The sequence below is a fragment of the Caretta caretta genome, chromosome 7, assembly GCF_965140235.1.
Source record: "Caretta caretta isolate rCarCar2 chromosome 7, rCarCar1.hap1, whole genome shotgun sequence".
NCBI lineage: Eukaryota > Metazoa > Chordata > Testudines > Cheloniidae > Caretta > Caretta caretta.
Window position 1 is genome coordinate 82245499 of NC_134212.1, and position 15550 is coordinate 82261048.

Below are 15550 nucleotides of genomic sequence, written 5' to 3' on the forward strand. Positions count from 1 at the left end.
AATATTAAGCATGCATGCAGGACTGCAGATCAATCCCAGGATCTTATGTGATTCTGATGTTCGTTAATCATAGTTGATGGGTGTTCTGTTTTGAAAATAATTGTCAGTTCAAAGATTTGAGACTGTTTTTGAGGGGGCATTATCTACGAACACACGTGTGTACCATTGGTGCGGGGATGTTTGTCGTTTGATAAAGCCATGCTAGCCTGAGCAAAAGGAAAAAAGAATATTTTCCTGTTTACATGTACAAAAACCTGTCTTCTGTGCTTTAATTCTGTTAAGAATTTTTGGATACAGCTTGTATGAGAGATGTCCTACTAAATAAAGCTATATTATACTTATGAGCCTAATAGGTAAAATACTGGCAATAGTAGTAACTTTGACTCATAAAGTAAATGGTAAAATTGGTAGAGGGAATCTACCTTGTTAACCCAAGCACTCTATTAATTATTTATAAAGACTAGGAAACACTGATATTGTAACTTACTAATTAATATGCAATGTATTCTCTATAGGAGAAAGATAAGACACAGATGATTACAGTTAACCGGGATCTTCTCATGGCTTTCGTTTATTTTGATCAAAGTCATTGTGGATACCTTCTTGAAAAGGACATGGAGGAGATACTGTATACACTTGGACTACATCTTTCACGTGCTCAGGTTCTGTTTTATAATTCTATAGAAATGTATTTTGCAACGAAGCAGGAATGCTGCAGAAAAAGAGTATATAATATATTTAAAGGTTGTTGCATATTCATTGTGGGCAAGTTAGTGCTGTTTAAACAAGTCAGGGAAAAATTTATAAGTTGCAATCAGTAAGCATTTTTGCATTTTAATGCAATCACTTAATATTTTAAATCAAATATTTGTTTTAAAATACTATTCTAAATATATGAAACTATTATAATAGAATTATTCAACAAAGTAACATAATATTGATTTCCTTTGTTATATTTTAGGTTAAGAAACTACTTAATAAGGTAGTACTTCGAGAATCTTGCTTTTACAGAAGATTAACTGATACCTCAAAAGATGAAGAAAATCAGGAAGAGTCCGAAGCCCTGCAGGAAGATATGTTAGGTCAGTGATCCCCAAACTGTGGGGTGTGCCATCTATGGGGGGTGCAGAGAAATGTTCAGATGGGCGTGGTGGGACCCGGGCCAGCCCACGGGGGTGGGGAGGGAGTGCCACCCAGCTCCACTCTACCCCTGGATCTGCTTCTGGCCCCGCCCCCAACTGTGGCTGGCGGGGTAGGGAACACAGACAGGGGTAAGGTGGAGGCACAAAAAAGTTTGGGGACCACTCTGTTATGTAGTTAGTACTAATTTGCCTGGTTGCAAAACTTCACCTAAAATCACTGCTATATTACAGAGATAAGAGTGGATAAAATATTTATTCCCTTAAAGTTACAAGTTCAGCACTTCAAACGAGTAGATCCTGTGAGGTCTGCATAGATCTTGGACAGTTTGCAGAACCCAGGGCTTCTGGCTCCCCATGCTCCCCGCTATGTTTACTGTGCAAACCCTGTATATTGGAACGGGAAAGTGGATGAGCTTGCTGATTATAAAGATTACTTTCCTGTGGGGAACGTATTTGTGGGGAACGATACTGCAGAGGGCAGCCACTCTATCCCTCTCCCTTAGCATGGAATTCAATTCATGCAGCCATTCTTCAATAAACAGGGAGGATGGGAAGAATGTTATGCAAGCGGCTTTCGCTCTTCTCAGGCCCCACACCTGACTCTGCCTGCTTTTTATCTCCTCCCTCACATATGCAGAGAGCACCTTGGTTCTCAAATATTTAGATTAGGGTCTTTTTAGAAGGTTTTGAACACATACTTCATATTCTGGTCGGTTGAAAACTGACCCAATTTTTAATGGTTTTACATATTTTGTAACATTACTTAATTTATTTTAGGCAACAGATTGCTGCTACCATCCCCTACTATAAAACAAGAATCTAAGGGTACAGAAGAAAATGTTGGCCTAATTGTGTACAATGGAGCTATGGTGGATGTAGGGAGCCTCTTGCAGAAACTAGAGAAGAGTGAAAGAGTGCGGTCTGAAATAGAACAAAAACTTCAGTTGCTGGAAGAGAAAACAGGTTTGAGAATGTACTTTGAAGATGTACCATGATTTTTCTGAAATGTTTATTATAAAATACTACATATACAGTACATAACATTCAAACCTTCTTGAATTTGGTTTATGACCCAGTGTTATAAAACAGTTTTGCATTATTAAATGCTGTTTTCCCCCCTATTTCTCTCCCACACTTTGAACTTGCACAGCGAACACTTGATTGGCCAATCAAATAGGTTGGAGTACCATTGTTAGCCATGTTAGTCCTTTGTGGTGTTTGCCTTTTCTGATCAAATTAAGTGCAAATCCATGTCCGACAAAGAACAGACCTGCTCAGAGTTCAGTATTGAATTGCATAAAAAATCAGGTTATTTCACCTGAGGACATTTTCTGGGGAGTGAATTATTTAATGCCCCATGTGGAACAGTATAACGGAGACTATTTTACTTCTCAAACTGCGAGGAGCTTAAATATTAGTTATCACATTTTATTAGTGCTAATGCTTAATACTATCTTTTAAAACATTGTATTAATGTTTTTTCTAGGATGCAGAAAGGAATGGTAAGGGGCATAGTATAAGGTATTTGAGATGACTTGAGATTGTCTGTCTGTCTTTTTTTCAGATGAAGATGAAAAGACCATATTACAGTTGGAGAATTCTAACAAAAACCTGTCTGGAGAGCTTAAAGAAGTAAAAAAGGACCTAAACCAAGTACAAGAGAATTTGAAGACCTCAGAAGATACCAATTTGCAATTTGAGGGCCAGCTGAATAAGACAATCAAAAATTTAGCCACAGTTATGGATGAAATACACAGCGTTCTTAAAAAGGTTAGAATCTTGCAACTCTTCAGTTATATGTATTGCTTTATAAACTAAGCTATTTTAAAATGAGTTTTCAGAATATTCCCAGACACATGTACATATGAATTTGTAGTTAAGGCTCTAAATATGTATTGGTCATTTAAGGGAAAGAAATTTTAATAAGAGTGGTGTAGTTTAAAAAAAAAGAGAGAAAACCAGGAAACTATTTTTAGGTGTAACCTTAACTATGAAAATTAACAGTTCAGGTATCTAAAACCACCATAATTGTGCCTTTATATCACCCACTGGCTGAAATCTGCCTTACACCTTATGTTGAGCAAAAGGATCATATGGGAATCCTTGTGATGTAGGTAGGTAGAGTATTTCCAGAGACTTGCATGGGAGGCATTCTGGTGTGGTGAATAAGGCCTAGAACTCTGGGTGTCAGGAGGCCTGGAATCTAATCCTTCTTGTGACAATAACTTCCTTTGTGGCCTTGGACAAGTAGCTTACATCTGTAAACATCAGTTTCACTTTATTTATAACTGGAGTGATATTTATCTACTTCACTGGGATGTTATAAGGCCTAACTAAATAATGCTTGCATAAATGTAGGCTATTACTGATACTTAGTGGTGTTATTAGAACTGAAAAGTTTCTTGCTTTCAGCTATAGGTTGGTTCAGTGATACCATGTGGCATGTTGGAAGGGTCCATTAAAAATAAAGATTAGGAAACATGCCAGATTTGTTTGATGTACCAGAAAAATTCTACTCTACCATAAAATCATTTAAGTGAAATTTCAGGAGAATTGTAGTTTTGAAGATGAGGGCAGTGGACAAAGTTAGACTTATAAAGGAAAGCTAGCTTCAACTTTATCCATGAAGAGATGGTAGTTTCTCCATAATTTATTTTCACCACAGAAATGTCTCTGTGGGAGGCCTCACAGAAGCTGCTACTTAGATGTAGTGCTGACTTGTGAATCTCCTACTTTACTCCTGGGGGAATTCTGCACCACTGCACATGATTTATGTCCCCCGCAGATTTCTTTGCTTCCCTGCAGAAAAATTACTTTTTGATGGGGAAGCAAAGGGAAGCCACAAGAGTGGTCATGTACCCCTCCCCAGAAGTATGTTTCAGGTGCCCAGGGCAGCTGGCAGAAGGTAAATCACTGAGGCAGGGGACAGGACTGGGGAATATCCAGCTCCCTACCCTGCGCCAGGCTCAACTGCTAGTCCTGGCTGGGGAGGACGAGACTTCCTCATCCCCTTCATGGCATCTGGGGCTGGGTCAGACCCACCCCCAAATTTCTTCCCCAGCTGCAGGAAGCTCTGCAAACTCCCCTCATCCCCACTTCCTGCACTCATCACTCCTCAGCTGCAGGGGGAGGGATCCCTATGCAGGGAGCTGCTCCCCCACCCACCCAGTCCCTGTTCATCCAGACCCTCCCGCCGATCTGCATCACCCCGATGAGCCACCCACACCCAGATCTCCACCCCACCCCGAACCCCAATCAGCTTCACCTGGATCCCCTACTCCCCCAGCATCTGGACCCTCCACTGAGCCCCAGACACCCCTGCTGAGCTGTCTCCCCCCACACCACATCCAGACCCCCCCATTCTGAGCCCCAACCACCTTCACCTGGACCCCCCTGCAGAGTCCCATTACCATAGCACCCAGAACCCCCAACAAGCCCTTGTGCATCCAGAGCCCTCCTGCACCCGGATCCCCCACTGAGCCGTCCGCACCTAGATTGCTCCAAACAGAACATTCTCAACCCACACCTGGATTCCCCCATACTGAGCCCCTCCACACTTGGATCCTGCCTTGCTGAGCCTGCCAGCCCACACCTGGTGCATCTAGCATGGAGGGGGGGGGGGCAGGGGGGTGTTTCTGGGGCAGCCCAGTCCTTGAGCTGTCAGGGTTGGGTGTAGCCTCACTGCTGAGTCAGTGTCCGGGGTCGGGGAGCTGCACAGTGATCTCCCACCTCTGTGCAGCCAGTGGCCTGTGCTCCCCAATGCCATGCTGGAGCCTCCACATTTATGTAACAAATACAATTTGCAGAATTGTGCAGAATTTTGAAATATTGTGTGCAAAAATTTTAATTTTTTGGTGCAGAGTGCCCTCCGGAGTGCTACTTTCAGATGAGAGGAAGATGATCAGTAACTGAATGGACCCAGTCATTTAAAGAAAGTTATTTTTTAACTGTAATTTACATGTTAAAAACAGCATCTTAGATCATTAAAACTGAATTTTAAGAATCCAGTGTGCTTTTCATTGTTCATGATTATTTCTTTTTTACATTTTACTTATTTTTAACAATGAAAATAAACAAGCCAATTTAGTCAGTATTACTTTGATTCTCATATACTGGCATGAGGTAACAGGGTTTGGGTTGCAAAACATTCCACTCTAGATGTTTTTGATTTCTTTAAAAAAAAAAAAAAAAAAAATTCTATGGGGACATAAAACAGGTAATTTAAATAAACCTAATTTTGTGCCTATCTTAATCTGTGGGCCCTTAATTTTTCAGGAAGGAATCGTGTTGCAGCTTAGAAATAATAGTTTTCATAAAACACACCTGACAGTTTAACAAGTAAAACAGTGTACCTTGTTTTCATTGTAAGTTTAGGGCCTTTAAATTGGTTTTCAGCTTAGCTTAGGGATACTGCTGCTAATGGAACTTACACTACTGCCTTTTCCCCCCCTTTTTATAGGATATTGTAAAGAATGAAGATAAAGATCAAAAATCCAAAGAAAATGGAGCAAATGTATGATAAAACTGCTGCTGTTTAGAAGAAAGGTGTTACATAATGTAATATAAATCATGATATCAGAGTGTATGGAAGTGATGCATGTTTGGTTTTTTTTAGTAGTATAAATATCTTAGTTCTAAAAAGATGTATAAAGTTTTATGAATGTGAGTCAGCTTCTGAAGATTGCTTGTAATTCATAGCATTCAATTTATTTAGACACTCCTTGAGAGAAAATAATTTTGCATTGCAAAATGTTTTAGGATGAACTTTGTTACAGTTTTAACCCTAATAAAGTTCATCAACTTAATGGACAGTAGCAAGTATTTAATTACCAAATGGTTTTTCATTAAAGTCTAGTGAAATCAAAATGTTCATTATTTATAGAATTGCCATTTTTAGGGTTTTATTTTTATTTGTCTAATTAGTCTTTTAAAATTCAAATATAAATCATACAATAGCATGTGGCTTAATTTTGCAAGTAAAGATTTTTTTAAAAATGCTTGAATTTTTTTACTTGTCATAACTTTCTTTTCCCTTCCAATTGTAATTTTCTCCCCCAAGGCTGCTCCTATTAAAGCCTCACAATATATAGTAGTTCAGATGAATTAAGAAAGCAATAGAAACCCTCTACGGTGTTGGTAGTAGGGCTGTGGGATTTATATGAAAATATACGGGCCTGTTTTAATGTAAGTCATCTGTGTTCCTTTAACTGTTCTTATTTCCCAATTGATATATATATGCTACTTTTTAAATAACAAATGTGGTGTATTAAAATGTATGGTTGGATACCAGGCCAGTGGATGTCATATAATGCTTTATCTGGAGAAAATTTTAAATTTTCTTTAATTGAATTTGACTTCTTTTGTAGCTTGTGCAATTCCTTCTAAGATTGAAACAGCCCTACAGAAGAATGGATAACTAAATATTAAATTATAAGGGACAGGACAGTTCTTGTTTTGATGGTAACGGTGTGTGTGTGTGTGTGTGTGTGTGTGTGTGTGTGTGTAAAAATTACCAGTGATCTAAATTAAAAGTTGACTTGGCATCTTTGTCAATGCAACGTATCCAAATATGAAGTATGAGAAATCATAGTTTGATGCAACTTTTCAGGAAAAAAAAAAAAAAACGTTGGGGGTAAACAAATTGTTTTTTCTTGCTAGAATGGAGAATTTTAGCCAACTGATTTTATACCTAGATATCCTGAGTAACTAAATACCTGTTAAAAGATTCGAAGTGCCATAATATGTATAAATAACCTACATGGAACTTGTGGTTCCTTAAAAAAATGTATTAAAATGCCTGAAATTGTTTTGTTTAAAAAAAAGTCTTAAATTGGTGCTTTTATCACTTGTTTGTGTTTTGGTTATTTGAAGCCAAACTAGTGCAACGTTTTTAACCATTAAAATAGCATGCAAAAACTCCCCCCTCCCCCCCAGTTTTGTTTCAATTAAGATGAAATAGTATATGCAACATCTTAATACCTTTTTATTATTTTGTTTTAAAAAGCAAAGACCTATAATCAAGACAGGCACTAATTAACTTGCATTAAACACACACACACAGTGAGTAAAAAAGATGAAAAGTCTATTTCTTGCCTTTTTCAGTGTCAGGTTTTATTTAACAAGGACAATAATGAAATCAATTTAAAAACAATCTAATGAAATTTTAGTAGACTTTGATAAAAGCTTCACTGGCTAAAATTCTTCTGTGGCTAAAAATAAATGTTCATACTTTTTTACCTTCGTACAGTTTGGCCAATACAGTATATGTGTCGACTGAATTTTAAAACTAAAGATTTTGCACACTATGCTTTCATAATGAACTGAGAGGAAAAAGTCAGTTTTTGTGTAACTTGTTTTAATTTTTTCAAAAGGAGTGTTTTAACAACTGCTATATAGTATCCTAAAAGTTATTAAATCCATGATTGGGGAAGAAAATGGAACCTTCATAAATACCTCAGAAAAGCTAGTTCACTTAAAATCCATCAAGAAAAGACTAAGGTGGTGATGTGGGTAGGGCTGAAACATCTGTGAGAATAATTTACCTTGGACTTCTAGGGTGCTTCTCATGTGAAGATCTGAAAGCACTCAGAAACATAAAATCATCAAGCCTTATCTCAGTCCTGTGAGGAAGGCAACACAAGATGGTTGACTTAAAAAGAGAAGCATTGTGTCACTGGCCATAATGGTTATAGTCCTCCCTATGCTTTGATGTGACCACATCTATAATACTGTGAACAGTTCAGGGTACTACTTTACCAGAAAGGAAACTGAAAGGCAAGAAGAATGAAAGACAAATTGTTTGAAGAAAAAATATTGCTGTGTACACAGAGGCTGGCCAAACACTGGAGTCCTGGGGGAGGAAAACTGAGGATGAACAGCAGAAAAATGCTTTCTTCCCTAATCTTTCACCAGAATAATCTTTGTAAGGAAAGCAGTGAAAATTGACCTTTGAATTGAGTTTGCTCAATTAGACTGGAAACCATGCAAATGTATTGTAGTGAGCAATCCTCAATTATTGGGGAAATGGGTAAGATCCCAACAGTGAGGATTTGGACACATCTTCCATTCATTGTAATGGAAGGTGTCTGTTTTGTATACTGTACGCTGGGTAATACCATGAGAGGATCCCATGTTTCTAAAACTAAATTGGCTCTTTATTGAAAGAACTATTTACAAAGATGCTGCAACTGCAGCTACCATTCTAGCAATGAGCATACAGACTGACTTAATAGTGCCTCTTCTGCAACCTCTGCTCTTCCAGGTTCCATGCAGGTTGCTACGCCTACATTCAATAGTCGGCTTTAAAGTATCTCGGCCATTGTCCTCTGTATCTCTCATTTCTATGATCTTCATCAAGGAGGGTATATCTGCTGAGGCAGACAGGCTGGTAAAAAGGTGATCATGGTGATCTCTCATTTTGAGAGAGAGAGACACACACACAGAGCTTTAAAGAATGTAGTCAGCAGGCAGGATCCTCAAGCTGTCTGAAATCATTTATCAACAGGTTCCAATTACTGAAAATCCAGTTCATTTGAAGTTCTGGACAGTTTCTAGAAGAAATTTTCACATTCCAAAGCAGTAAATCTAAAGAGACTCTTGCTCTGGGAAGCAGGATAAATCTGGGTCAGTATTATGGTGACCAGATGTCCCGATTTTTGGGTCTTTTTCTTATATAGGCTCCTATTACCTCACACTCCCTGTACCGATTTTTCACACTTGCTGTCTGGTCCCCTTAGTCAGTATGGTGATGCAGCAGTCCAGCAGAGGGAGTCTGAGCCCCACAGAAAGGGATATGTCTGATTAGCCTCCATTATGAATTTTAATGAGCAAATTTAACTCTTGAGTAAGGTCCAAGCTAGCGGATGTCTGTGTATGATAAAAGAATTCTGAATGTTCAGTATATTAATACTGAGATATAAGCTAAGTGCACTAGAATAAAACTCAACTTACTTGTACTATACACTTATTGCAATAAGGAAATTGTAAACATGCATAATTTTCATCTGTAAGGCCACAGTTGTATATACACAAAAATAACTTGTGAACAATTGCCTTTGGCCTACACATTTTGGAGGTTCAGAGGTACACAGAAATAAAATGGAGGAGAAAAAAGCTGAGCTGCAGTAGGAGGGGACAAAGACAAGTGAAGACAGCACATGGATGGGGACTTTAAACCACATTGTTGTCCTTGATTCTGATATACTCTGTCTCAATGCTTGTTGAGCACCACAACAGACTGCTGCGCGTGGGTGACTGTGCCGCTTTCCTTACACCCTTCAGCTCAGCCTTTGGGACTGTAGGCATGCTATTTATGGGTAGGTCCTGTGTATTTTGTGATTCCATGCTGCAAAGTTCACTCTTTGATGTGGAATTGTGCTCCAGAAATAAGATTGTTTGAGAAGATAATCTAAAAAATATGATCTGACTAAACAAATACAGATCTGAGTCTGCAGATGGATTGTAACTACTGCTCTGAGTAGTGAACTTCCCATTCACACTCTAAGGTGTACTAATCCTGACCCTTGAGAAATGACTTTAAATAATATGAATAACTGTTTCACTGCTGATTGGTTGATCAGAAACATTCAGGTAATATTTATAAATATATAAATATTGTACATATTTTTATTATTGCCCCTCTCCCACTTTTTGGCTTTGGGAGCAAAAAAAAGAAATGGAACTAACGTGACATGCCTGTCGTTCTGATTACTTTGTTTCTGTTCTATTCTGTTCCTCCTCCTTCCTCTATTTTTTCTCTTTAGAGTGTAAGTTTTCCATGATAGGGACATTCGTTCAGCACTTCGGGGGGGGGGGGGGGCGGAAGGGCCTTGACTGAGGCCTCTCAACGGTATGTCTGTGCTGTATTGTGGACCCAAGCTCATGGAGTCAGTATTTCAAAGCCCATGATTGAATGTCCACGCTGCATTGTAAACCCAGGTTTATAATTTCTGGACACAGGTCTCTCAACCATACTGCACTATGTGGACCTTCTGACTCATGTCTGGGGCTTGAGCTGCACCCACCTGTAAAATGACAGGGCTTGGATCAGAGTCTCAGCAGCACTTAGACTTTGACTCACCCCCAGAGATGCGTCCTAGAACTTGAGTATTTGCTAAGCCTGAGTCAGATGGATTTGCGTGTGGATGGTTGGGAGGTTTGAGCTCAAACCTGAGTCTGAGTCTGGGTTTACAGTGCTGTGTAGACATATTCAAAGTACTACTATAATAAAAATAGTATAAATAATAAATGCCTCTTTGCCAGTTGCCAAAACCTCCAGCTTTCCCCCAACAAACTTCTACAATACAGTTTATATAGTTATCTATATAAAAATCTGTTTCATTGAAATCATTACAGTAAAATAGTTCAATATCAAAACATGTTGTTGTGCTGAATGTATTATTCATTATTCAATTTAATATCTTCCATAAAGTACGTGTAACATTGTCTATGATCATCCTGATGTTTTTCAGAACTTTGACTATTTTGCTGTTGTTTGAGTCAGGATCTGGAATGCAGAAAACCAATTTTTCTTTTTTCTTGCTAGACTTTGTTAAACCTTTGCTATCTTTAACAGATGTAACATAGGAATAATCCATATTGTATATAGTTAAGGATGTGAAGAAAATGTTCCTTTTCCCTGCTCCCCCCCCCCAAATAGCTGTATGTATATTTCAGCAATCCCCTGCACCCATAACTTGACAATTAATAATACAATTAATAGTTCAGTTCTCCTCTTCCTCCTGCTTTCCAAAAACAGTACAGAAAAATACTGATCATCTGATTTGCTTGCTTAGTATTTGCTGCCATTCAGTTTTTGGCCATCAATGGCAGGTTATTAGCTTGAACAAATAATAGTTTGATACTACAACAAACAACTGTCTCATACTGCAGGTGTTCATGTAGCATTTCACCATGCCATATGTAGAGTTTGTGAAGCACACAACAAGCAACAATAACTGGAAATAGAATTCAGATTACTATCACTTCTATCTGAGTACTTGCATCGCCCCCATCATTGCTGTATATGAGCACTTTCCTTATACTCTGTACTGGAAATAATGAAATCACTCTTCTTTGGCAGCCTGTATGAGAACTAACTTGATTAGTTTAGAGGTTGGTGTAGGAGAGTGAGTGTGGTGTGTAATGAATGTATGAGTTGCAGTAATCAAGTAATCAAGGAGATCATAAATGCATGGATTACACTGGCCATGTCTGTGCCTGATAAATGAGCGCAATCTTCTGGCCAGTCATGGATGAAAGTGAAGTTGGTTTGCTATTTTGGGGGGGGGGGGGTTTGGTTTGGTTTGATTTTTTTGCTACCATGGCTGTTTGAGGATGCAACAGCACTGAGGATTCTAAAAGAACTCCAAGGCTGCTCTCTGATTTAGCAATGGGAGGGCAGATGCATTTGATAGTAGGAGAAATTAATATCTAGCTCTTTTCATCATTAGGTCTCAAAGGGCTTTACAAAGGAGGTAAGTTTAATTATCCCCATTTTACAGATGCGGAAACTGGCAGAGAGAGGTGAATTGCTTTCCCAAGGTCAACCAGCAGGCCAGTGCCAGAGCTAGGACTAGAAACTATCTGCTAGGCTACACTGCACTGTTAGAGTGTAGGTGTTCTTCAGATTATTTCCCTTTTCTTACCAAAATCATCTTTGTCTTGTTTTGGTTCGGTTTTAGTCAGCTGATTTTCATCCAGATGCAGATCTCAGCTACCCATTGAGAAAAATGGGGGATGGTGCTGCTTGTATTTATACATTCTGATAAACAGAGCATGTAATACCGTCTGCAATAGTGCCATCTAGTGACACTAATATTATTTACAAGGGGAACTGTTGCCCTGTTTAGATACCGAACTCCTAGAATCAAGTCAAAATGAGGAACTAATGTAGTCAGTCATAATCTTGATAATTTTGCTTAACTTTTTAAAGATTGGTAACATTTAGCTTGAGGTGTTTTTCAGATTTCACTTTTGGCATCAGTATCTAATGTCTTAACAGAAGGGTTCTTAGTTCAACATCTGCAAGCACCACATGTCCTAGGACTAACTTCAAAGCATGCAATAAAAGTTTTAATTTTCCTCTTTATTGGGCTACTGCAGTTTCATTATTATTAACACATGTGTTTTTTATTAACAAGTTTCCTTTCCACTTCAATGCTTTTTGAGTGCTGAAATTGTTTGTATTAATTTAGGTTTTATTAGAATTGAAAGTTCCAATATTGGTTATTTTAAATGAATATTTTCAGTCAGTCAGACTATGCTAGAGGAGCAATACTAAAAGATAGTATTCTGTCACATAAGAGTCTATAGAAACTAAATTATCGTTATCTTAAAGAATTAATATATTACTTCATTAGAAAGGTTATAGTTTTACAAGTATCCTTTCTGGATTGATGTCTTATCGCACCGTCACCATATCTGGGGCTGTATAGAACACAAGTCAGTCCCTGTCCTGAGAAGCTTTCATTCTAAAAGAGGTAGTGTGACATTTTGGGCTTCATCCAGGCCAGTTAAGGGATTCGGTCACCATCTGCTGCATATCATTTGGCTGTGGAGTTGTGGTCCAGAGCTCTGACTGTAGCAGCCTATCAGCAGCCCACAAGCCTCACCCTGTCTTTGCCCGACCTGATAACTCCTTGCAGGCTGACCTTAGTACTCTTCCAGCCCTGAATTCACCTCAAAATTGTCCTATTGCAAGAACCACCAATCCCTCTCACTGGACCCTCAGAGAGAGGGTGTTAGGTTCTCTGCCTTTACTGTTGTAAAACACTTTAGTTTAGCAAAAAGAAAAGGAGTACCTTAGAGACTAACCAATTTATTTGAGCATAAGCTTTCATGAGCCAGAGCTCACTTCATCAGATGCATACTGTGGAAAGTAGAGAAAATCTTTTTATACACACAAAGCATGAAAAAATGGGTGTTTACCACTACAAAAGGTTTTCTCTCTCCCCACCCCACTCTCCTGCTGGTAATAGCTTATCTAAAGTGATCACTCTCCTTACAATGTGTATGATCAAGTTGGGCCATTTCCAGCACAAATCCAGGGTTTAACAAGAACGTCTGAGGATCGGGGGGGGGGGGGGGACGAAAAAACAAGGGGAAATAGGTTACCTTGCATAATGACTCAACCACTCCCAGTCTCTATTCAAGCCTAAGTTAATTGTATCCAATTTGCAAATGAATTCCAATTCAACAGTGTCTCGCTGGAGTCTGGTTTTGAAGTTTTTTTGTTGTAATATCACAACTTTCATGTCTGTAATCGCGTGACCAGAGAGATTGAAGTGTTCTCCGACTGGTTTATGAATGTTATAATTCTTGACATCTGATTTGTGTCCATTTATTCTTTTACGTAGAGACTGTCCAGTTTGACCAATGTACATGGCAGAGGGGCATTGCTGGCACATGATGGCATATACATTGGTGGATGTGCAGTGAATGAGCTTCTGATAGTGTGGCTGATGTTATTAGGCCCTGTGATGGTGTCCCCTGAATAGATATGTGGGCACAGTTGGCAACGGGCTTTGTTGCAAGGATAGGTTCCTGGGTTAGTGGTTCTGTTGTGTGGGATGTGGTTGCTGGTGAGTATTTGCTTCAGGTTGGGGGGCTGTCTGTAGGCAAGGACTGGCCTGTCTCCCGAGATTTGTGAGACTGTTGGGTCATCCTTCAGGATAGGTTGTATATACTTAATAATGCGTTGGAGGGGTTTTAGTTGGGGGCTGAAGGTGACAGCTAGTGGCGTTCTGTTATTTTCTTTGTTAGGCCTGTCCTGTAGTAGGTGAGGAGTACTTGTGGCACCTTAGAGACTAACCAATTTATTTGAGCATGAGCTGTAGCTCACGAAAGCTCATGCTCAAATAAATTGGTTAGTCTCTAAGGTGCCACAAGTACTCCTTTTCTTTTTGCGAATACAGACTAACACAGCTGTTCCTCTGAAACCTGTAGTAGGTGACTTCTGGGAACTCTTCTGGCTCTATCAATCTGTTTATTTAGTTTAGTTGTAAACAACTTTAGTGTTGTAAAACACTCCTGTCCGTTAACTTTCTAGAAGCACACATTTTACTGAACTTACGTAGCACTGATGCTTTATAATGAAAGCAAAACAAGTTTATGAACAAAAGAGTGTGGGTTAAATGATGCCAAGTAAAAGAGATAAAGGAAAGTGCATAAAGGAAAGTGCAGCCTCAGGATATGTTTGTGACTTTAGGGATACTTAACCTAGTATTTGATAAGCCCTTTGCAGGGAACTGCTATATCAGAACTCAGTTTCACACAAAGATCATTTACTTTTTTTTACTGATCAAGTGTTACATGATTTAGCAATTTGTGATATTTTTAGACTAGTGAAAGGGTTTTTTATTTTTAGAAATTGAATATTTGGTTTAAGATTACCAAAAAAAAATCTGCAGATTAATCGCTGACTGACCATTCCGCTAGTCCTAAAGTTACAGAGCAAAAGGTTGCTATAAATGAGTTTTTACAGTTTTAGGGCTGGGGAGGCAGTGGATAATCCCTAAAATGTCCTTTTCAAGCTGCCTGGATAGAAGTTACACAACCTTCATAGTAAATTAGAGGATTTTTGAGAGAGTCCACTGATATCAAGCACAATGAGGGTACTGGACTGGAAGCTCAGTGCTGGTGATGAAAGAGTGTTGAAAGCTACATGCCATAGCTGCTAGAAAAAAAAAATTAGGGCACTAAAAATTATGCCAAGATTCTGCCATAGGAGACAACTCACAAAGTTTCTTTAAGCCAGTGCTGCATATCCAGAGTATCTGATGAATTATTGTTCCTGGACAGACATGATAGAAGCATGAGGTGCTTGTGGTAAATGCTGAGAGCATCATTTAGATTAATGATTACAACAAAAAGTGAACAATAGCATCTAAGAAGTTGCATTTTCTGTATGAAGACTATTTGTGAAACCTTAATTTCTGCGTCCACTTTTATTTTTTATTATAGAGAAACTATTTGGGGGGGGGCAGGAGAACTCCAACTGAATCACAAAGTAGCCCTTGTGGGATCATAGCAAAAGCTTTGTTATGCTATAGGCAAGTGAATGCCTAAACATTCAGAGGAAGAAATACTTTGGCAATTAAAATGCTTGATTGTGTTTTCTTGTCTTATTAAAGCCAATTCTCTATATTTTCTCTGCGTAGGTGCCAGATACTTCCTGAAAGCCAATCACTGCACAAAATGAAACCAATGAACCAGGAAAGTTGTCTCTTCTTACTGTTTACTTTTTTCATTTGCTTTTTACATTTTTAAAGGAAAGTATCTTACTCTTAAAACATACCCATTTTCACATCCTGACTTAAGTTTTTTGTATCATTTTCTTTCTGTCATGCTGTGGTCCCTCCTTACACACGTTGACTCCCATTTAGCCTTGCTGCTTAAATCCCAAATAT

At 38.7% G+C, this 15550-nt stretch overlaps 1 protein-coding gene across 3 annotated transcripts in view; it reads left to right on the top strand.

Moving 5' to 3' along the window:
• The window catches only part of CCAR1 (cell division cycle and apoptosis regulator 1), a 40828-nt gene extending 34332 nt beyond the window's left edge, over positions 1 to 6496 (top strand). For all 3 annotated transcript variants that reach the window (XM_075130875.1, XM_075130876.1, XM_075130877.1), the window contains 5 exons: positions 516 to 662; positions 962 to 1082; positions 1920 to 2105; positions 2707 to 2912; positions 5602 to 6496. In XM_075130875.1, coding sequence (XP_074986976.1) covers positions 516 to 662; positions 962 to 1082; positions 1920 to 2105; positions 2707 to 2912; positions 5602 to 5661 — 720 coding nt within the window. In that variant the 3' untranslated portion in view covers positions 5662 to 6496. The remainder of the gene's footprint in view (positions 1 to 515; positions 663 to 961; positions 1083 to 1919; positions 2106 to 2706; positions 2913 to 5601) is intronic.
• Positions 6497 to 15550: the final 9054 nt, after the last annotated feature.